The sequence below is a fragment of the Pomacea canaliculata genome, linkage group LG7 (assembly GCF_003073045.1).
Source record: "Pomacea canaliculata isolate SZHN2017 linkage group LG7, ASM307304v1, whole genome shotgun sequence".
Classification (NCBI taxonomy): Eukaryota; Metazoa; Mollusca; class Gastropoda; order Architaenioglossa; family Ampullariidae; genus Pomacea; species Pomacea canaliculata.
Window position 1 is genome coordinate 84,565 of NC_037596.1, and position 24,713 is coordinate 109,277.

General features: G+C 39.0%; 1 protein-coding gene across 2 annotated transcripts; it reads right to left on the bottom strand.

The window, feature by feature from the left end:
* Nucleotides 1-1,164: 1,164 nt before the first annotated feature.
* Nucleotides 1,165-21,497, bottom strand: LOC112569636 (deleted in malignant brain tumors 1 protein-like). 2 transcript variants are annotated; one of them, XM_025247476.1, is made up of 13 exons: nt 21,338-21,497; nt 18,357-18,504; nt 17,223-17,395; nt 11,053-11,200; nt 7,889-8,061; nt 7,431-7,578; nt 5,898-6,070; nt 5,225-5,372; nt 4,422-4,594; nt 3,549-3,696; nt 2,651-2,817; nt 1,761-2,033; nt 1,165-1,610 (listed from the first exon to the last, which is right to left on the bottom strand). In XM_025247476.1, exons 1-13 carry the CDS (start codon nt 21,393-21,395, stop codon nt 1,231-1,233), a joined length of 2,310 nt encoding a protein of 769 aa, XP_025103261.1. In that variant the 5' UTR covers nt 21,396-21,497; the 3' UTR covers nt 1,165-1,230. The 2 variants fall into 2 exon arrangements, with proteins under 2 accessions (XP_025103261.1, XP_025103262.1); XM_025247477.1 differs by lacking the exon at nt 1,165-1,610 and having other exon boundaries at nt 1,952-2,005.
* Nucleotides 21,498-24,713: the final 3,216 nt, after the last annotated feature.

Consider the following 24,713-nt stretch of genomic DNA (forward strand, 5'->3'; position numbering starts at 1 on the left):
CGGCTTCCTGGCAATGCCACTTACAACAAAGAAACAAGGCTTACAATGCCATGTTAGTACATGTAAATAACTCTTAAAAAGTCACTTTAAAAAAGTTTACCTAAATGCTTCATCGGTATGTAATTATCCTTTGTTTAGATTACTTAACCCGTAGCCCAAAAAGACTCTTCCTCGGCTATACAAACGCAGTTACTAGGCGCTCACAAATAGAGTAGCATCGAAAACAGTGACTCTGTGAGTAAATTAACGAATACATAAGAGGCTACTACTGAATCTTTAAAAATTGTTCCACTATGAGTTATTCCCTTTAACCGCTATGGAGAAGGACGACAAGAGAAGAGCAAACGTCTTTGGTTTAACGAGCAGCAGCGACCTTAGTCTACATTCTCTTTCGGACAAATCAATGTCAATCAGGGGCGACCAATAGAGACAAATTAAATGATTTTAATGTAAACAGCGACGAAAAAGTAATAAGGCAGCATCTAAAAATGTAAGTTGACATTAGCGGCATGGCAGACATCTGACACATTATTCAAAGACTGTGTTTTGACAGAGGCCATCGTGGAGAACAACAAAGTAACACGTAGCTGGTTAATTTAAGAGACTGAACTAACCTTCTCATGCCTACTTCTGTTGTCACCGTTCTGCTTAAAACTTCTGTGACAAACTTCTTATTGGCGGTTGAATATGTTTAGTTCAACCCTCATGAGCAGCAAAAGGGCAAAAGACAAAGTTTGTAAAATTTACAAGAAAAATTCTTTGGCAATCTGTCTTCTAAAAAACCTATATTACATACCATCGGCTTGCTGTAAATACACAATTTGACTTCATTTAAGACAAAACCCTTACCACTAAACCGGAGATAACTCCAGCAACAGCAACCTGCACAAATATAAATACTGTTATCGTACAAGCAAACTCTAAATCTAAGTCAACACAAACACGATTCCAATAAAATGTTGCTATAATACCCAAAGACCTGTGTTGTAGATGTCTCGTTAAGATTTACAAGATATATATTACTGGTGTATAAAATACATTTAAATATATAATTCAGATTTGTTCAACACCCATGCACAGTTTTGAGTGCGAATGAGACTGACTCACCTTTGTTTATCCGACTTCTTAAACCGAACTTGTTTTTTCAGTGTGACGAGGGCTGGTTTACATCCGCTTTCGCGTAAACGTAGTCGGTATGTCGGACGGTTATTTACAACATGAAAGTGGGAATTATGCAATTTTGTGCATGTGCTTTGAAAACTGACTTACATAAACATATTTTCGTAAATATTCAACACAAATGCAGACAAAGCCACCTTTAACAGTTAGGTTTAGCAAGTACGATGACTTGAGTGGAAGACGGTCGTCATCCTGAGCTGCTTCAGTGACGACGGTACAGGTGTACACACCGCTGTGTGTCACGTGGTCTGCCGCTATGATCCGTAACTCCCCAGTCGTGCTGTTCACTCTTCCAGACCACGTGATGGACGCAGGATGAGGGTAGCTGTCAGCTTTACACCAAAATGTAACATTCTCTCCAGTGTTGATTTCTAACTGATCTTGGATGGCCTCTAGAGTAGTCACATTTCGTGTTACCTTGATATCCGTATCTGCAAAATCAAAAAGTATGTGAGTGTCTTTCAAACAATAATTAATCAGTAATTTATTCTGTTTTAATTTTTCTATTAGTCTCTTTTGTTCTGGCTGCTTATTTTTCTAAGCAAATAAATCAAGTACAAATGTATACAAAATGCACTCACAGTAAACCTGCAATACCAGGGTGTCACTAGACAGGTTATGCTTGACACCATCCTTGACATAGCTTGCCTTGCACCTTACTTTGCTTCCATTGTGCTTCCTTGTCAGGCTGTCAAACCTTAGAATATATCCAGATGGTCTACCACCGGCGGTCTCTACCCATGTGTATTCGGGTACACGTCCATGTATATATGAGATACCACATCTTAGCACTTTACTTTCTTTCTCTATCAACGGATATTCATTTCTGTCCGGAACAATGAACAGAGTACGAACTGAAAATAAACAGAAGATACACAATAAAAACATTAAAGTTTTAAAGTTTGTGTTCAGAAGTTTCACTGTACATTTCGTTGCAGTCTGCAATGCCAACGCATTTTTTTTAGTATATAAAGTATATAAAGGCATATAAAGTATTGAAATGTCATCGACAATTTGACGGAGATCCAACTACCATGTTAATGTATCTTTACTCCTAAGTGTGTGTTAAATGTTTGTGTGAGTATGTATGCCTACCCTTGTGAGCAAAAGAAAAATTTCTGTCTTGGGTCTCCTCGACAGACAATAAAGTCTGATTTGATTTGATTTTGATTCCATTCCTTGACCATACTGTTTGGTTTGTTAACTCAGTTTTATTTACATAGGTAAGATAATCGTCAGTGATGTTTAATACAATACCTGCTTTAAACACGTCTACTTTCAGGTCTTGTGAGTTGCATTTTTTACATTGAAAATTAAGCTAGGTATGACAATATTTTTTAGTGAATAGCTCGTCTCTGTTTTAACCACGCAAACATCAAAATGTACAAATTCTAAGTTGAAACCTCAAAATAATAGTCTAGTTAAATAAATGGCCTCCAGTGAAATTCAATACATATTGAAAGCATCTTACACTCCCTGCAGTCGACGCCAAAGTCACTACAGGTACTTCCGTTACTAAATAAACTCTGGTCGCAGTCCGAGATGCTGTTTTCGTCGCCTTTGCATGTAAAATTTGTCATCAATTGATTGCCACGTCTGGATCCAAATGACCATCCTTCGGTGAGTGCTGCTGAACGTCTATAATACATAAACAAAAACCAAATTCGGATATTCAAGATATTTTCAATAAGCATTCATATCATATCAAAATATGTGTCAGTTTAATTTAAAGGTCTAGGTGGGACAAGTATTATCTTCTCATGGCTAAGATTTGTTTATATTGGGTGAATATTCTCTTTTTTTTTCAAAATACATGTCTTCAAATACCACGCACAAAAGACGGGATTGTTCATAGATTAGTTTACGGTGTGCAAGCCTTAGGTTATGAGAAAAGCTAAAAACGGTATGTCAATTAATCTTACAAGTATACAATGTGACCTATGACCTTTTATACGCATAGTGTTTGTAGGCCGACTTTTCGCGAACAGAAATACATTCTCTCCTGTCCTTTTGTATCTGTCAGCTTCTTTTGTTAATTACCATCTCACCCGCGGTCCCTATTATGCACTAGAAAACCAGTCTGTGGTACAAAAAATAGAATCACAATATGTCCACCACTAGATGAATCGAACTCTTCAGTTACGGATTTGAGCATCAGAGGGACCGCGCGTGATAGTTTGTATGTGTGTGTGTGTGCCTGTGTGTGCTAGTGTGTGTGTACCTGTGTGTGCTAGTTTGTGCGTGTGAGAGAGAATTTAGGTGCTTCCTGCTAAAGTAGCGATTTTATTTGCTTAATCTACACAGTCACCATCGTCACACCCACTAATCATACATGGACTCGTTTGACTAAAGATAAGAAAGTTTCTCACGATGGTAAGCCGAGCTGTCTGCAGATAACTGCCGCGACTTTATCGTCGGAGATACACATTGTTTGCAGCTTTCCTCCAATCTCTATTTCCACACCACCCATGTCAAATCTGGTTCGACGCTTTCCAGTTAAACGCAGTTTCACACGACCTGTCACAGTAGTATCCACTACAATCAGTTTTGTTTGAATACAACAATCTTTGCCACTTCTTTTTTCTTCATTAATATATAATTATATATATATGCCAAATTCAAGATTAAATATAGTTTGTTGATAATCCAAGGGCTGCTTCTCTTCACTTGTCAGATGATTAGGCTCAATACCAATATTACTTTTTTCTACCTCCAAGGCATTTTAAATCCAACATTAACAAAGTAAAAACTGTGTCATACACAGACGCTGACAGGGACAGCAATCATAACATTGTCACAGACTTTTAAACGGAGGCAGTGGAAGACAAAATAATCCTTGATCACATTTTGACCTTTGTGACCAAACAAACCGAAACCTAGTAACATAAATACTGTCTCAAAGAGAAACGGGATTACTAGTAATATTTTTAAAAGAAATGACAAGCAAACAGTGTAAAAACTACAGAGTCATAGACTTATTCACCTGACCAAATGAATTTAACAAAAGTGGCTGTGGCATCTAATGCAAAATGTAAACTTTGAAGAAACCTTGTTGAAGTCATGGAAGCGCTGTACAAAAGCAACTCAATTGAATGTTTCGGTCTTAATGACATATTTATTTCCTTTTTTGTAAGGCATTTTACTCTTCTTTATTTCCAGATTCATAAAAAAAGCTGATAAAATGCAATTAAACATTAGCAGTAATTACGACAAAAGCAGATACTGTGGTTAAAGTTTCTCACTGATGTTGCACTCCAGGCTGACATCCTGCAAGTGATCGCAGCCGCTGGTGTAGAAGAGCGGATGACTGCATTGCGCCAGGTTGACTTCCGCTCCATTACACTTTATCGTGGGGAGCAGAATGTAACCTGAACCTTGCCCGTATCTGTCGGAGCTCACTATTGCTGCCCCAGTTCTGTTGGTTTACAGGTTTATGAAAAATTATCAAAAAAATGAATAAAGGCAAAAGGTAAAAGCAATAAATAAATGTGTACTTATTTATAAAAATAGTCTCCTGGCTTTAACTTTTCGATTATTTAAAAAGTTAGGCAGGAAATAAGAAACATTTTAGTGTGTTTTTTTGGGGTTTTTTTGGGGGTTTTTTTTTTTTTTTGGGGGGGGGGGCAATATAAGGATTGGAATTAACATCCGATTGAGTTGAAGTGGTTATTGTCCATTTTAGAAAGAGTTAGTTTATGTTTGTGTGTTTGCTCTCGTGCGTGAGTCTTTCAAAATGTGTTAATACACGCAGCATGAATACAAGTCAATCAGTGTTAAATTTGATCTGGGTATGTAGAGGAACTACGGTTTTTATTTTCTAAAACTCTTACTAAGCAACACTTTAACAAAATTAACTTACAAGCTAAAATGAAAGGCGGTCATAGTTACAGCCATTGCTTAATCTCACCCTGCAAAACACGTATCTGAATCAGTCTGACACTAAAAACTGTAAATAACATGTCAGGCAATATTTTGTGATTAACCTTAGTTAGCTTTGTTTAATAGGAATGTTGGTAAAAAGAATTTAAAAAGCTTAACTACACACCCGTTAAATCCAAGCATTGTGCAGGCCACCTGCGCTTCTTTTCTTCCGAAGCCCTCGTTACAGACTGTGCTCCACTCTCGATTAAAAAGTATCTCCAGGCGACCGGCGTCCGACGTCCCGTTAACCAAACGTGGAACAATCTGTTCAGCTGGCAGTTTCATAAAAAAAAAGCAGGACTTTGACACCAAACAAATTTGTGTAAAGTTATTTTATATCAATATTTTTACTCAGGAATTTTTGTTTTGCCTTTTTTTTAATGCATTTCGATTTTTAAATTTTCTTTTACACAGTCTAGGGCTCTTTTCTCAATTAATTCAGGTCTAAAATAGGAAAAACCTGGTGCTTACACTGATAAAGAACGGCGACGGCGACGACGACGACGACGATGATATGATGATGATGATGATGATGATGATATGATGATGATGATGATATGATGATGATGATGATGATGATGATGATGATGATGGTGGTGGTGGTGGAGGTGGTGGTGGTGGTCTTTTAAAATGAAGTTTACGTTATAGTTTACTTTTTTATATGATACATTTTTTCGTGTAAAATTGTGCAACACCTACCACTGACTTAAAAAAAAAAAAGAGTCAACAAACAAAATTTTTACAACGTAATAATTAGGACGGAACAAGCAGTGTATTAAATATTTTTCACTTCTAACCTATGTTACAAACGACAGCAGCATCCGTGGAGTGAATTGCGGCATTGGGATAGAATTGTGCAAATTTGCACTGAGCCAGACTGGTTTCCATTCCATTACACTTTGTGACATGGAGGAGAACGTGTCCGGGACCTTTACCGTAACGGTCTGAGCTGACAACTTCTGCTCCAGCACTGAAATTAATTTGCAGTGAGTAAAATAGAACGAGTGCAATATTTTAAAAAAACAACTAAATATTCCCATTTACACAAACACACAAAGCAGCAGCATTCAATATGGTCATAAGTAGCGGCAGGACCGACAGTTTCTGCTCCAGTTCTGCCATGGGTTTACAATCAGAATAATTCTTCGCGAACCAACCATGAGTATTTTCATATACACAAACACAACACAACGGGAAGTAAAAAGTTAACTTGTTTGGGTTTTACTGGGAATCTGTGCCCAGACACTTAAAGTTTAGAATGTGTAAAAGTCTCGTACATGGTTACTACGAGGAAAATTATTTTATTGGAGTGGTGTCCCTTTGCTTAACTGGCTTGAAGGAGGCAACTCTCTGTATTTTATGTATTTCAACCTAATTTGTTATTTTGGTGACCATTGTACGAGCAAGTGCTTTTTCTTTTTTGGCGTTACTCTGTTTGCTTTTTGTTTTTGTTTCTTGTTTTGTTTTGTTTTGTTTTTTTAAGCGTAGTAAGGAATGCTATGCGAATTTACTGATTGTTATTAGATTTTGGAATTGTGCAGGTACAGGATGCTGAATAGACTCCTGATGAGACATGTGTTTCTTGCTCCGTGGATTTTCTCGTACTTCAGCTCCAGAACTTACGACTGCTCTTAGCACTTGATATTAGTGTATCTTTTGTAAAGGGATTTAAGACTGCCGTGATATTAGGAAGCCGCTATAAGAATGACTGATTATTTTTTTATCATGTTGGTGTAGTTGTTGCTGTTTCTGCTGCTCCTAATGATGTCTGTCGCGCTTCCTTGACCGGACCCGCATAGACTATTTTAGTAGGTGTACGTGCGCGTGTCACTAAAACACCTATTCTCTGTTCCATAGTAACAATATGTGTATTGGGATCTATCACCCAAAGACTAAGCCTTGTTTGTCCTTGTTTTTTTCCCCCACTGTAACGTCTTGGAGCATTGTTCCATATCAACATCATTGAACTGTTCAGTTAACTGAGAATGTATGCCAATCACGATAAGGAGAAACGAGGAGAAACTCAAAGTAAATTTACTCTTACTTTTGTGATAGAAAGCAATGAATAAATGCACAGATAAGAAGTTCATGATGGAGGTAATCTAAGTAAGCAATCACTTAGAAGTAGAGGGCTAAGAATTCAGAGAGGGTGTAAAAAAAGAACGAAGCAGTATCATATTTTAAATGACAAGATACTAACTACAAACAAACATATAACTTAAGTTAGAAGGTAGAGAAGTTTACATATATATTTCTAATTGACATTGCTAATGATATTGCATTATTGAAGTTCGTGTTTTACAAAACGCTAAAAAATCCAAGTAGCCTACCTGTTGAATCCTAACATTCTACAGGCCACCTCCGCCTCCTTCTTTCCAAATCCCTTGTCACTCACTGCTCCCCACTCACCGTTGAAAGATATCTCTAGTCGGCCAGCTTCTGATGTCCCGTTAATCAGACGTGCTGTTGTCTGTTCAGCTACGAAATTTCACATGAAAATCCTCCTTTGAAAATAAATTTTATGTCCTTAGATTTCTTTTGGTATTTTTTTTTATTCTAGATATTTGAGATAGACTAATTCTGAATCATTTGCATGCAAAGATCAATCAGTCTAAAGAAGTACGCATAAAATAAGGAAAATTAAAAACCATATAGGCCGAAAAATACTGTTTTGCATGCATTTTCTGTCAACAATGTATTATTGATTTTAATATTTTTCAAATTTAAAGTTATACTAGTCAGTTATCACGACTAAGCAAGTTTGGAAGAAATTTTTTCTTGTTCTTACTGATGTTACAGACAACACCGACGTCGTGCGAGTGATCGCAGTTGCTGATGTAAACAACTTTATTTTTGCAGTTCGCTAGACTGGTTTCGTTTCCGTTGCACTCCATCTTTAGAAGCAGAATCCGACCTGTACCGTGTCCGTACTTCTCTGAACTAACAGCTGCTGCTTCAGTGCTGTCAATACCAGAATTACTAGATATTATGCATTAATTATTAATTTTAAAAAGCCTTAAATAAAAAAGCTAACAAATTATATAATTACTACAGCCAATATCAATGTCATTTAAAACTTGTCATTTTCTGTCACCATTGATAACTGGTAAAATTGCCGATTCTTCCTGACACATGAAGCATGACTTTACTTCTGCATCATGCTTTTCTGATGACCACTATAAAAAAAATCCTCTTCTTTCTAATGTCCCATCAAGACACTGTAAAACCGAAGCATTTGGTGATAATAGCCTACAGGGTTCAAGTACTTTTGTTCGTAAGAAACAACCGGCTATTGTCCCTGCCTGGTAAGGATGAAACACATGGCTAATAGTGATTTTTGTTTTGACTAGTGAGATTGTTTTGTAATACCATGATATCGACTTCGCTGGTGCTACAACATTACGAAATAGCTTACTACTTCTCCTGTTACACGTGGAAGGCATGCAGTACACTGCTCTTCTGCTTTGCTTCATTTATGCTCTCTTACTGTACTGTTTACAGTTTTCTAGGTAAGAAGTTCTACACTTTTTTTAAAAAATAATAGATTCCCTCAGATCCTTCAGATTAGAGTGCATAATTATATAAAACTCGTTCACAAAATTAACAGTTAGAATTGTAAGACAAACCAAATTAGAACCCTCCTCTCCTGCCCCACAAATTAAGTTGCTTGACAAATCTTTTAAATCCTAGCATCCTGCAGGCAACCTGCGCCTCTTCCTTTCCAAATTCATCGCCACACACTGTGGACCATTCGTTGTTGTAAAATATTTCTAGTCGTCCAGCAGCCGAAGTACCGCCTGCTACACGAGTTAGGATCTGATCCGCTGAAAAATTCACAACTTAATTATTTGACTTTATAGAGAGTGTATTCTTTAGAAAGTATACTTTAGATGACTTCCTTATTCTGTGTCTTCCCAAGACTAGCAACAAGACAACAGGGTTTTACATGGCGGCTAGTTCAGACATGCTATCTAGCTCCACTTAATTTTGTCCGCCTGCCTGAACTTACAATGAAATACAGTAATTCAATAAAGATAGGAACTAATCTCTCGGTTATTAACGAAATGGGCAAAAGAATTCTGTTTTAATCCTGATTACATCTATTTACTAAAAAGGGCAAATGGTATTCTTTTTTGAACTATAACGGGTTCTTTAACAAATTAATGTAGATATTCAGTTATAAGTACACACAGAGTAGATAAAAATGCTAAACGTATAGCAAGTGGGAAACAAAAGCTCAGTTTTTTTAAATTTTGTACGCTGATATCAAGGCTAACATAAAAAATGCATCGGATCAAAAATTCGTTTACGACAATGGGGAATTTTATGACCATACACAGGTCAAAATGATAGAGATGGCACGTGACCCTTCCGTCTGCACTTAATAACCACAAGAAATAAATAACAGCCGGGTCTATCGGGAAGCAGATAATAAAGATAGAGGAAAGGGCTGTAGCAAGTTAGCTGTTGTTTTACTTGTGATAGTTTGTGCCTCGTAGATTTTTGCTGCGAATACATGTTTTGTTACATTTATTTTAATATATAATCATTGTGCTGCAGCGTCTTGCTGATCATTTTTTACCTCCATTTTTTTGTTCGTTCTTTACATCTTGACATATATATTCTGCAATTTTCAAAAAATTACTTTTTATTTTTACAAATCACGTAGGTAGGAATAAAGATAGACGGTCTAAGAAAAAAGATAAGTTTTAGGAGGTAACGGGATCATCTTTTTTTACTGTTGCACATAATGTTGACTTGCTCCGAGTAGTAGCAGTCGTGCGTGGAGATCCCACTATGTTGACAATGTGCCAGACTGGATTCTGTACCATTACACTGCAGGTTGTGCAGTTTAATCTCGCCTAAAGGTTGATCAAAAGCTTCACCTGACCCTTTATCTAAGCCAGGGGTGGGCAATTAATTTTCCCAAGGGGCCGCATGACAAATTGGGATGGTTTTAGAGGGCCGGACTAATATAGTTAACTCAATGTTACCCAATATTGTATATATAGTATATATACTGGCGGGCGGGCCAGCGGGCGGGCCGGTCAGAGACAGGAGGCGGGCCAGATCCGGCCCACGGACCGGCCTTTGCCCAGGTCTGATCTAAGCCATAGTCGTCTGAGCTCATTACTGCTGCTTCAGTACTGTCAGACAGCAAAATAATATATATGTATGCAATACAATTTTAAAAAATAATAAACGTGTCCGGTCACATAAACATATCCAGATTGTTTAGTCTGTATCTCATATATATTTCAACTTGTATTTCAAATTATTTACAGCTGGTTATTCTTCTCAGTCGTGTTTGTTGATGCCTTCATTATTGTAAGTCTATATAAACGTTGCAGAGTGTGCCAGTTCCTTTAATTTCTATAAGATTTTTTGGGTATTACAGATTAAAAGTAGTCTTCATCTTTCTGTTATACATAATAAGACAATTAAAATTAAGTAATGACAGTATAACCTGCCTAAGGCGTTGCACATACAAGACAGAGCAGAATTCCCACTGTCACTTAGTCAAGTTTTGTCAATTTCATCAGATACCCATTTCTTTCAAACACTTGCTTGGTGGGCAGAAAGCATTTACCAGCCACATGTTTGACATGTGTGAAGATGAGGTTAAGTGCCTGCATCTTGTGTGTGTGTGTGTGTGGTGAGTGTGAGAGAGAAATAATTTCAACATGTATATGTATGTATCTGTATATTAGTAGTGTAAACACTATCTGGAATTTTCCTTGTGGATTAATAAAATTGTATTGTATTGTATTGTATTGTATTGTATTGTATTGTATTGTATTGTATTGTATTGTATTGTATTGTATTGTATTGTATTGTAACCTTTTATTCTTTAGACAAGCATTCGGGAATCTTCCAAATTAAATTACAATGTCATGTGCTACAGAAAAATGGTTACACGTATTATTTCTAAAGCAAAGTGAGATAACACACCTGTTGAAGCCAAGCATTCTGCAGGCCACCTGGGCCTCTTCCCTTCCAAATGTATCATCACACACAGTGTTCCATTCTCCATGGTAAAATATCTCTAGGCGTCCAGCCTCCACTGCCTCGTCAGCTATACGAGCTCTCAACTCCTCAGCTGAAAATTTAACAATAAGAGTTAATCTTCTGCTAAAATGTTTCTTTTTGTGCAAAAACTTCGTACATGCCCATCTTACATCTGACTTCTGCCTTGAGTCTCTAGAGACACAGTTTCAGAACATAATGATGTTATTGTTTCCCTTTTATCTGCCTATTTTCTGAGTTTCCTGTTTGTGTACAGCTCAAAGATCCACTTTCTCTTAGTATTACAAGTAGAAGTGCTATTGCCTATTTTTGTCAGGAACGCTGTGGATGGACCAGGTAACTTCTTTAGTGACAGTTCAGATTAGGTATAATTATGCCATTTTCACCTTTTGTTGTGAGAGGATCAACTAATGTTTTGTTGTTCGTACCCTACCTTACCTGAAACCTTTTCATGCCATGAAAGTCAAACCCCTTGAGTATAAAATGCATTGAGGATCCTTATTAAAAGAAATAGTAGCAAGAGAAAGATTTTTTCAAGATATTCTCAGTTTCTATCAAAGGAAGGCGACCACAGCAGTGTATTTTTGGAGTTCAACAAGGGCACGGTTAGAATACTTTGTATATCTATTAGACTGGTATAATGGAGTGAGGCTGACATTCAGACATCTCACTCACTGTAATCTACGTCCAGCTCATGTCATGGACTTACTAAAGCCAGTTACCTATACTAAATCCTTCTTCCCAGTGGTTAAGATTGTCAATCCTACAGCCTATCCTAGTGCTAAATTTTACATAATGTTTGTCAGTTCGATGGAGGAGCATCTCAATTATACGCTGGAAAAGCTTAACCTGCGGTGTACGCCTTTATCCATGTTAGTAATAAATACAGGAGCTCTGCCAGGGTGAGCTGTTAACCAATATTGTTTTTTTTTATACAATAATGAAGTTTGGGAAGATTTTTCTAGTGTCTTTCTCTAAATAAAATGCAGATGATATGGCATGGGATGATTGGCTACAGGATGAAGACTCGCCGCCATACTATTTTCTTTAGTTTTAACGCCCAACCACACCACGTCTTCTTCTTGTTCCTAATGGCCCCCAGTGGAGCATAGGGGTGCAACCACACCCCGCCATGGGACCCGGTTCTGGGCGTCCCTTTCCAGTTGGGACCATGTCCTGCCAGATGACTCTGCCTCTCTGTGGTCTGATCTCCTCCACGTCTGTCTGGGTCTCCCAAACCTGCGCCTCACCTGTGGGTTCCATCCCAGAGCTTGTCTCGTTAAATTGTCGGCTGGCTTTTGCAAGGTGTGACCAATCCAGCCCCCCTTCCGCTTCCTGATGTCTTGGCTGGCAGGTTTTTGGTTAGTTCTCTCCCACAGGTCTGTAGTGGAGATCTTCCCGGGCCATCTGATATTGAGTATGCGGCGCAGACATCTGTTGACAAATGTCTGTATCTTGTTGGTGATGGCATTTGTCACTCGCCATATCTCAGATCCATACAGAAGGACTGACTCTACCTGTGTGTTAAAGATGCGGATCTTGGTGTGTAAGGATAAAGCCTTGGAGTTTCGGATAGGTCGTACTGTGTTGAAAGCAAGCCTGACTTTGTTTATTCGGCTTCTTACATCTTCATCTGTACCTCCATCTTTGTTGACTATGCTGTCGAGGTAGGTGAAACGGTCAGACTCTGCAATACATTCCCTTCCCCATGTAGTTGGAGTGGGGACAGTCATCGATGCTTTTTCTGTGAGCCGAGTGAGCTTTGTCTGTGCGTGTTGTTGCTTGTGGGACAACAGGCTGATGCCACCGGCAAAGTCGAGATCCTCAAGTTGCCTGGCGAAGGTCCACTGAACGCCCGTGTTGCTGTTAGAGGTTGTTCTCCTCATGATCCAGTCTATGACGATCAGGAAGATTGTCGGTGAGAGCAGACAACCTTTCGTCACTCAGTCCTCACTGCGAAAGGGTCAGTCAGCTTTCCCTTGTGTATCACCTGTCATGTCGAGTTCTCATACAACTGCTGGATGATGACAGTGAGCTTTGGTGGAAATCCGTAGTGCTAAACAAGATGGTTTCCATGTCTACGGAGTCAAAAGCCTCCACAAAAGTTACGTATAGTGGTTACTGCCATTCGATGGACTGTTCGACAATATTTCGTAGAGTAGCGATTTAGTCTGTGCATAATGTTCCCTGTCGAAAGCCTGCTTGTTCTTGCCTCAGTCTCTTGTCTAGGGCATTCTTCAGGCTCTCCAGATTAATTCTGGTCAGCACCTTGCTAGCAATGGACAACATCGTAATGCCTTGCCAATGGCTGCACTTTGTAAGGTCTTTTTTTGATAGCTTTACTAGGTAGCCAGGCTTCCAGTCTGCTGGAACTTGCTCCTGTTCCAAAATTGTGTGCAGCAGGGGTGTAGCATCTATGCTGCTACTGCTGGGTCTGCCTTGAGTACTTCTGCAGCAATGTCATCAGGGCCTGCCGCCTTCCCAGAATTCAAGGACTTGATGGCTTTGATGATTTCTGTCTTAGTTAGCGGGTTGGTATTTACTTGGAGCTGTTCGGCAGCTCGGGCAATGTCTAAAGTGATTGGTGGTGGTGACCGTTTAAGTATTTCATCAAAATGTTCCACCCAGCGAAATCTTTCTTCTGCATCCCCGGTGATGACTCCATTCTTATTCTTTATTGGTCTGCACTCATTGGTGTTTTTCCTTCCTGTCAGAATTATTGAAATTTAGTAAAGTCTCCTGGTGTTTTTTCGCCCGGCTGCTTGTTCTGCCTCTTCTTCTATCCTGTGTTCGAACTGTCTCTTCTCGTCCCTTGCACTCTTCTTCACTTCTCTGTCTATCTCCCAGTATTTTGCTCTGAGCTCTTCTTTTTCCTGCTAGTCTTGACGTCGTTTGGTCTTCTGCTTCAGCTCTTTCCTTTTTAAAGTCAGCCATTTCTTGTGCTGTTTTTCATTTTTTTCCCAGAACGTGTGTGCAGACAGTCATCCAGGTCTCTTGCAATCCTTTCCAGTGGTTCTCCACTGTTTCTTCCAGGAGTCCCTTCAGTGTCGAAAAACCTAATTTTCACTTCGCAGTTGAACTGTTCTTGTTTTCTACGGTCTCTAAGAACTGAACGTTGAATTCTGTCTGATGAGTCATGGAAAGACCTCAGCTTTATCTTCATGCTTGCCACAAGTCTGTGGCTGCATCTGCACCTCAATTTACTCTGACATACAGCAGGCTCCTTCTAAACTGGTGATTAATGGTGATGTGACCGATCTGGTTTTCTGTCTGTCCGTCTGGTGAAGTCCAGGTGGTCTTGTGAATGGTTTTGTGTGGAAAAACTGGACCTCCGACTACAAGGTCATTGAATAAGCAGAAGTCTGTGAGCAGCTCACCATTTTCATTGCAGCTGCCAACACCGTGCTTTCCCATTATGTGTCGTTTGTGTTGTCATTTCCTACTTTAGCATTTATGTCGCCCATTATGATCTTTAGGTCTCGTTTTGGAGTACGAACAACCAGTCCTTGTAGGGAGTTGTAAAAGTCTTCTTTTTTCTCTTCTTTAACTGCCTTGGTAGGTGCATAATGATCGTGATCTTTCTCCCTTTGGAGATAAACCTGGCTGACATGAGTCGTGGGGAGACTGGTTCCCATGCTACTAGTGCTCTTGCAGCCTCTGGTGTCATCAGGACTGCTACTCCTTGTGTGTGGTCATGGTCAGGGTCTTCATGGCCGGAGTAAATAATAGTCTCCCCTGACGAAAGTCTGGTCTGACCGTTGCCATTCCACCTTGTCTCGCACAGGCCGAGGAGCTTGATGTTATAGTTCTTCATTTCCTGTTCTACCTGAGCTGATTTTCCTCTCTCGTATAGGGTTCTGATGTTCCAGGTCCCTATCCTGGTTTTTGCCTTGGCCGTGAGAAGAGGGCTTTCACCAGCACGCGTCATGGGCCCCTCCGGAGAGGAATCTTCCCGTCCAGGTTCCAGTAGTGCTGTTAGTATGTTTGCGGTTTCTGTAGCGTTTTATTTTTCTACAGGGTTGGGTTTCTAGCCCTCCCCCTTCATCCGGGCTTGGGACCCGCAGGTTACCGGGTGGTTTCCAGGTAGAGTTAACCACACCACTAGCTAAAGGTAATAAGACAGTAGAACAGGTTCAAAGTTTTAGTACAAGAGAGAAAGCATTCCGTCCTTGAAAACACCAACATTGCTCTATGAAAGCCTGTTTCTGTTGAGACAACAAAGGATTTTGGGATCAGCAGCTCTGTCCTTGAGTTCTTAGTGTGTGTGTGTGTGGCTCGTCGCTATCTCCAACAAGTATGGAAAAGTAATTTAAGGATTGCAAGCAAGATTAACAGCTTTTCCCATATGGATCCATGTTATTAACTGTCGTCTATCCTCAAATACTACTACTACTAATAATAATAATAATAGTAACACGCAATTTTTGTGACATTTTAGCAGATAGGTAGCTTGTACTAACTTTAATGTGCTGAATTTAAATATGCCGTGTAGTTTATTATATGTGAATGTCGGTGAATGGTTGTCTATGATTCGGTCTGTGTACGACTGATTTAAAGTGCTCTGAGCAAATCTTTGGAAGAGCACTATATAAATTTCTCATTAGTATTATTTAATGTGAAATAATGTTAAAGTATTGTAATACTGAGTGTAAGCAAACATAAACATGTGTTGAAAATCAAAATAAAAAGTAGAACAAGGACATGTATGTCGGCATAAAAGACCCACTTCTTCTTTAAGTATTTAAAGTCAGATGTGTATTGGAGAAGCTGGAACCTTACATCAACAAGTGGAAGAAAGACCACAACTCGCAAACCTCCAAAATAGTGCAGTCTGTTTATATTTACAAGGTATAAGGTACCTTTCATACACGTTTACTATCCTCCACGTACTGTTTATATAGAAATTTTATTTAAACACTAAAATAATTGTAACCTGTATAAAGTATGACACATACATTTGAAGTATTTGTGGTGATCTAAAAGTTATTGGCTTATGGATGGGCATGCAGAGTGGGTTCATTAAATATATCTGCTTCCTTTCTTTATGGGATAGTAGTGCCACTGGAGGTCATTATTCAAGAATGAGTAAGACATAAATATGTGCCAGGAAAGATTAATGTCAAAAGAATTCCTCTTGTGAACCCGAACAATCTATACTTATCTGAATTTACCACCTCTTCACAATACGATATGGGTCTTACGAATAACTGTGTGAAAGCTTTGAAGAAAGATTCACAAAGTTTACAGCATCTAACTCAAAAGTTCCTTAAATTGAGTGATGCTAAAATAAAGAGAGAATTTTTTTAAATTCCACAAATCAGAGATATCACGGGAGATTCCTTATTTAAAATTAAGTTGAGTGATTAGGAACTGGAAGCATGGCTTTCTTTCTAAATCTTTGTCAATGGGTTTTGTTTTAGAAAAAAATAAAGCTGATAATGATTAAGATTTGATAGCTAAAGATGCTGATTACGAGAAAGTGGGAGCTTGAACGTCACTTAAAATAAATATTCTTCATTCCTATCTAGATTTCTTGCCCCCCAACATAAGTGATGTCAGTGACGAACAAGGGAAATGCTACCACCGAGACATCCTAGTCATTGAATACCGTAACAAAGGAAAGTGCCGTCCGAATATGATGGGCGACTTTTGTTGATTCTTACAGAGGGGAAGTAATGCTTTAACAGGATGAAGTCAAGATCCCAAGATCGTCATTACCACCAACAACAGTCAAATAGTAATAGTACAGCATGTCCTATCTGTTCATCGGCTTAATAAAGAAATGGTTAGCAACTTAAAAATTGAGACGTGCTAATTGTTATAAAATATTACAAGTTAATTAGCAGATTTCAATTATATTGAAACACATGAATTACTTATATATTTTTACTCTGTTGCACTTTTTTAATAGTAATAATAATATGTTATTTGTTGAAACGCCCTGGAACATACATGTACTTGATTTCTAGTCTAATCCACCAAAGGATGGTAACTGGAAACTAAACGAGCCATTCCTTACAGCACGATTATTAAATTTTTAACAATATAAATAAAATACTGGAGTATATGTCTATGTTTAAGTAATCTCTACGTACGTATGTTGCACACGACGCCGACATCCTCCCAGTGTCCACAGTCGTGTCTGTAGAGCCCCCGGTGTCTACACTGCGCCAGGCTGGTTTCGTTCCCCACACACCGCAGGTCATCGAGCAGAATAGGACCAGAGCCTGCTCCGTACTTGTATGACCCCACGGCTACTGCTGTTGTACTGTCCGACATGAGAAACAAATAAGAGAAGACATGGACATTAAAAAATACTTGAGCACTGATTACATAAATAATTATAATAATACAAAGAATACGAATGCGAAGACAAAGACGAAGAAGAAAGAAGACAAAAGAAAGAAGAAGAAAGAAGAAAGAAAGAAAGAAAAAGAAAGAAAGAAAAAGAAAGAAAGAAAGAAGAAAGAAAGAAGAAGAAGAAGAAAGAAAAAAGGAAGAAAAAGAAGAACAACAACAACGACAAGAAGAGCAACAACAAGAAGAACAACAACAAGAAGAACAACAAGGATGATGATGATGATGATGATGATGATGATGATGATGATGATGATGATGATGATGATGATGATGATGATGATGATGATGATGATGATTTGTAATGAGCAGGTATCCATTCAGAAGAATGCTCATTGCGCAGAAAAAAACAAAAGAAGAAAAAGTAAAGCGAACAAATATATAAAACACCAGGAAAGTAAAAAATATAGACAGAAATGTTTCGTGGTTGTTTAAGACTGGTTTGAAAGAAACAGATGGGTTTTCAGTCTTTTGCGAAACGTGGTTGGTGAGATGATGGTGGAGAGTGACGATGGCAGAGCATTCCACAGCTTAGGTGCCGCGTGTTGAAGGCCCTGGCTCCAGTGCGCTTCTTGTTGGTGTCTTCCACTGCAGGGAGACAGAAGCGTGACTGGGAGCCTGAGCGCAGGCTACGTGACGGCTGGTATGGAGGAACTATCTCTTGCAAATAGTCAGGAGCAGTTTGAAACATGCACGACTGGGCAACAGTTGTTTTTCCTTGAGTGTTCCCACTTATTTATGACAAAAACGTACATAACTTATTAATGTACCAACAAGAACTGATTCAATATTTATCAATAAAAAACAACAAGAACAACAACAACAAGAACAAGAGTTAAATGTGTCTAATGATTGTGTTAGACTACACTTACCTGTTTAATCCTAACATCCTGCAGGCTACAGAAGCTTCTTCCTCTCCGAAAGAGTCACCACACACTGTGTTCCAAGTTCCATCGTAAAAGATTTCCAGACGTCCCGCCATCAATGTGCCACCGACCACACGAGCTTTTAACTCTTGAGCTAAAAGTTAAAACACAAATATGGTACATTAATAAGTTATGTACGTTTTTGTCATAAATAAGTGGGAACACTCAAGGAAAAAGTGCCATGCTGCATGATTATTAGATGGATATGCTTTTCTTCCTCTTTTCTGAAGCTGTGCTTGTAAACATTGTCTTCGCTTTATGTAATTACAAATGTTTTTATTATAACTATTTAAGGAGTGAAAGGCATGACTACTTGCCAGACGCAGGAGCGGCCTTAGGCATATACAAACTGGTCAGCTGCATAGGGCCATCTAATCCTAGGTGTCACAACGCCAATAAATATTGAATATCAAACAGAAGAAGGAAAAGGCCACCATTTTCTGCCCAGGATCGCATTTAGCCTAGAGCCGCCCCTGCTAAACGTTTTCGCTTAATTCTTTTTATCATCATCATCATCATCATCATCATCATCATCATCATCAACGTCAACTTTGTCATTGTAGCAGATAAATCGCTTATACATCATTGTTGTAGATTTTATATTTATTAGTCACAAACCGCTTATTGTTTGCCTTAAGGATGCAGCACTGAGCAGCAGTTTATAATGTGGAGCTGCCGTTCTTGGAGAGAGTGGCTTCCAAGTACTTGAAGCTGCTTATCTCTTCGAGCTGTATTCCATTTATATAGATGTCTGCTTTGCCCTTCCAAAAACCATGACGTTGCTCTTTTCATTGCTGGTCTCCATTCCATTTCAGTTGTTAGTGCCTGATAACATATCTATGTTGTCTACAAAGGTTAGGTTGCATTTCGGTCTTTATCCAATTGACATGGAAGTATGATGAACGTGGAAAGTTTCGAGTATGATATCTTCCAAGAAGATAATAAGCAGCATCGGTGATATGGTACATCATAGACTAACACCTGCTGTGGTGCGAAAGTAAGCTAATATTTGCTGTTGATTTTTCATATCTCATGCCATAGCTCCTCATGCCAGACTATGTCAAAATCATTCTTAAACTTAAAGTTTCTTTTGCTAGCACCTCTGCACTAGTGCTAAGTCTGATCTGTATGACCTGTAACATGACTTTGCTCGAGTGGCTGATAAGGCTTTTGGTTGTGTAGTCCTATTTGCTGTTTCCTGCATCCATTTTGTTTCAGTGGGGTACATTCCTTGCATTTCAAGATTCTTTTGCACATAACAGTGAGGACCTTTGTAGTTTTTAGAATATGAAGTGAGACGCAATAAATTTTCGTATTTCTAACATGGTGTGTGTCGCAATCCTATGGGGTGTAGGTACAGAGACTCGTAGTTAAGTCTTAATTACACGCTCGCTAATCTTGTGCGCGATGCACTTCAACTAAATTACTAATTAACACATATTAACAACTCAAGCCCCCAACGCACTCCCGAGTAAACAACATAGCGCAATTTAGTGGAAACAAAATACTTATTGAGTATAGAAACATGCCAAGAGTTTACATAACATACAATTAAAGACAAATGAACCTACGAAAAAAAAAAAATTCCGTCTTACCTACTTGTCTAGGGTGTCTCGTTAATCTACACCCTTACCACTAATCCAGGTATTTAGTGAGTCATAAAACTTATCTTTAGCTTTGCATAGTCCTATACTACACTCATCTGCATACACATTCACTCGCTCTACACTTCGCACTTTCATACACCACTTAACTCGACCACATCGTCTTTACCGCGTGGGAGGGAATTATCCTTGATGGCTTGGCACACAACTGTTTGTCCTTAATTACTTCGAACGATTGTCTTTGCTACACAAAGGGCCCTCCCGAGGAGAAGCAAAAGAGATGATGGTCTGTTGACCGTTGGTCTTCCTTGTCTGGAATTTTCCCCAGATGTAAGAAACAAAACAAGCCTTGCATGGAACTGGGACAAGCTCTCATGCGTAACGCCCCTTGCACCAGTGTGCACTCAGTTCCCGTCACCAGCTGGCCTGATGTCGCACCAGATAGGAATCTGCGCCTGGCTCTGTGACAAGAGTAACGTGTCCCACTGAGCTACCAGGAGTAGATCGAGGTTTTGCAGGGTTAGAGGTCACCCTCCTTTACACTCTGGCTTAAGTGTGGGCTGCCCCTCCTGGCAAGTTCCTATTACTGGTCTCTTGTGTGGTAAAAAGTCGGCCTGGAGATTGCTGACAAAGCACTTGGCGAAAGCTGGAGTTTTCAGCATCCCATCCCTCTCAGTGCCTGCTCAACTTATGGCACCCACACTACAGTGCTGTTTCTACTTTTTCGTGACAGCGTATCTCTAAAGATGGATGTAATGTGTCGCTATATCTTGTTACTGTTAGTTTATGCCTTAACAACTTGACAGTGAGGTATCTAATAGGAAGGGTTAATTTTTTTCTACTCCTAGTCCTGAACTTGCATTCTTGTTGTTGCTCTAGTTTTTGTGTTTTTCTTCTGCACCCAGTGTCATGTGGTAATTTTAATATGGATATTATTATCACGCCCATTTAGAGTCTACAATAAAAATGTCGACACTTCCACACCCAAAGAAACCTTAATTGAGTAAAAGGCCCTTCAGTACAGGACTTTAGAGAAGCCTCCTGTAAATCAGACGACCTTAAATAGCAAAAGCACAGCAATACAAAAACAGCAGCGAGCAAAGAGTGACCTCTGCCGCAAAACGGAAGTAAGAATGATATCTGCAGTAGATAAACCCAATAATAATTGTCATCTTCTTTTAGTCTTTTGTAATCAGCAGTCTGATAACCTAATTAACATGACTTGTCATAAAACGCTGACTAATCTTGCCAGTGGGACACTACACACCTGTAGAGAGTTTCATATCCGTGACAAGTTATTACAGTAGTATAATGACTACTTACCCAGCCTTGGCACCAACAGCAGGTACATGAGGTAAGTAGTGACCACCCTGTACCTCATGATGCTCGTTGACTCTGGTGATGAAGACTTACAATGATGGTGTGTCTGTGACTGACAAGACACTGGACGTCGACCGCAGCGCCGCCACTTTACACACAGCGACCAGGATGTTAAGCTCCGCGAGCAGCGATTGGCTGACATGTCGCGTGTCTGGCTGTGATTGGTTGGCATTAATTTTTTATCTTTTTATCTCTTTCTTTCCGTCTTTCCGCCTTGGGACGTGCGTTGGGATTCGTGTGGTGCACTGAGCCCGAGTTCAGATTTTTTTAAAGACAAGGGAATTAACAAAGTGTGGTGTGGAACATTCTTTTTTCTGTGACTATATCTGTAGTTATAGTTCAAATTAATTCGCTTAGCTCGCATCTTACCCGGTGTTTTATATCTCTACTAATATTAAGTTTATTTCGTTCTTCAAAGTGTTTCATATAGCCAGACCCGTCAAGGACAAAACATCACCAGTACTCCTCCTGCTGCATATATGCATTACTTTACAGTATTTTTGGCTAGACTTGATGCCAATATAATAAAGTCACACAAAAGTAAACATTTGTAGGTAATGACTAGGATGAGTGTTTACAGAACACTCACACAAAATTCTTTAGTTTGAAATATGTCTGCAAGGCTTCAGTCATATGCGGAGGAAGGAACTCACCAATTCTAAGAAACTGGGTTTATTTCCAATTGAGAATTGCAGGGAGATAAAAACTCAAATGACTGAAAGCCATTGTGGTGTGCTTTGACAGGAAGACATTATCTTTAATCAATTTAAAAGAGGACCTGCAAACTTCTTCTTACTGTAGGAAAAAAATAAACTGGCTACTGGGAAAAGCTTAACAACCAAACACACCCATGATCGAGTCATATGCAAGAGAAAAAATCCTACTAAATTTGAAGATAATATTACAACCGTAGCTTTGAAGCCCACACACACACTTATCTGCATGTGCGTATTGAAGAGGCCACATAAAACAATATGAAAAACTTCAGGAAACTGAGGCTTACTAGTGGTCTGTCCACCCTGTCTTGGATTGTTTGTCTATTGCGTGGAACAGCTAGTTGTTGTGCTATCTCAATACTTATTTAGAGAGATATTATTATTGTTCTACGAAATCATGTTGGGGACTTGCAATTAATTTGTGTTTATAAAAACCTTAAGATAATTTATGCATGATGTAATAAACCTACTGTTTTAAGGCTAGAACAACTAAGCCGAGGTCGGGTAGATAATTAGAGGTAAGCATCGGTTAGCTGGAGGGGACAGTAGAAGGGAGTCTTTCTGTCCGTTTTACGACTTAATTTATTAGGTGGAGGACCTTTGTCTTGAAAAGACGTGAGGACTAGTTAGCGGTTGATAATGGTGATAACTGTTGCTTATTCTATATTTTCAGATGCTTCTATCACCGTCACCACAATCACTACAGCCACAACCGCAACAGTAATGACTAGTTACCTCATATTTAAGCAAGTCGGTGCAGAAAGACACAAAATAGCACAAAAGATGGCTGGGAAAAAAGTCGCTATGGAAAACTCTATCTAGGATTTATGCCAAAACACAGGGGTCAGTTGGAATGGCATTAGGAATGGAAGACAGAAACAAAGAAACGCTTAGACCAGGTCTCTGGCACAGGAACTAGGCAACTGTATAGCGGCATGTGTGACTCAAGCTGTAGTGTGGGAAGACGGGATATTTTCTCAGCCTCACCATCATCCTTTTAAAGAGGCTAATTGATGCTTTATATCGCAAGCAGTTTGTATGAGCAGGGATTTTTTCTTCTCCGTCTCTTTACCATTACTGTAACAAAAACAAAAACAGGATTAAAGTAAAAGTCACTATAAGATTACCTGAGAAAAGTGAGATTTCTAATAAATAAGTCTGCAGAGATTAAACGCTTACAAGACTGTCTTGTTACAAGTTACTAGGGTGGTCACTTTAAAGATAATTTTTTTTTACTGAAACTATTGCCGAAAAGAGCTAAAGATGAAGACGGAATACTTTCCTAACTTTGCTTAATCCTGTTTGTGTCATGCAATAGAAGTCTCAGCCCCATTTACCTCTTTTGCTGTGGACACTCGGTGATACAGAAACGAGGCTGTGAAAAATAGTCAGGAGCATGTATTGTAGTCAAACATAAAAAGGTTTGCGATAGAAATTGGGCAAAAACAAATCGGATACTTCTTATTTAACTTCATGGTATCCACTCTCACCATGGGACTGCAAACATCAAACTTAAGTTCAGATGCTGTAACTGTTCGCAAAACATGAGTAAATTTACACCTTTTTCGCTTTCTACGTCCTGTATCTACAAATAAACCATTTCGTTAAATATGCAGACATAATATTTCATTTGACGATATCGTTATCTCGCCATTTATACAAACTAGGCAGATGTGGTGTGCACGGAGTCGCACATACTTCCCTAGTTTTCCCCCTTGGCTTAGTCCCCTGTTGCAAACGAGCAAACAACTGACTGTTTGAGACCAAACATGAGAAACACTTCCTACACTTCCGCAAGTCATGTTCATTTCCTGTAAAAACACTGCCAAGGTCCTATCTGCCAAATATTAAGACCATTTTGCTCAAAAATTTTGCAAAGGAACTTGTTAGATGCTTTGTGGTGATAGCAGCATGTGTCTGACTTTAGCTTTTATGGGGCTTAAAGACAGGATATTTCCATATTTACAATTCCTTCATACATACCATATATTCAAAGAGTTGACCCACATCAAGTACTTCTAGATTTTCCCCGTCCCCATGTTTGTTTAAAGTTCACTTTGCCAGCAAGCGATTGTGACACAAGAACAGTATCGCGGAATAATTCTTTCACTTCCGCTAGACATGTTCGCGTCCGTTTGATAAAAGCCTCCTAAATCCTTTCAGCCAAACGTCTAAACCTGTCCTCTTGAAATGTGATTTAATTCAGACGATATGTAATACGGCTTATAGGCTATGTGTGGATGGATTAAGGAACCTACAATCCCCATAATTTGCTGAAATGGAGACGACTTTTTAATAGCTTATTGCTGTCGAGACCGACAGTTTGATAGACGGATATAGACACTTTGAACGCGATACAAATTACAAATGAGTTGTATGCAAGAAAAAGCATTGGTCATAGCTTTGTAGCTTTTTCCACACAAACAGACCTAGAAGACACACAAAACGATACTGCATGACAGGAAGCAGGTAAAGATCTCTACCTGCTGTCCATAAATGCACTCATGTGTTTGTCTTTCTGACCGCAGTTTGGACGTTTATGTAAATGCATTGATGATTGTTGAAATTTCGTGATATTTATTTACCTGACTATGGTTCAAACA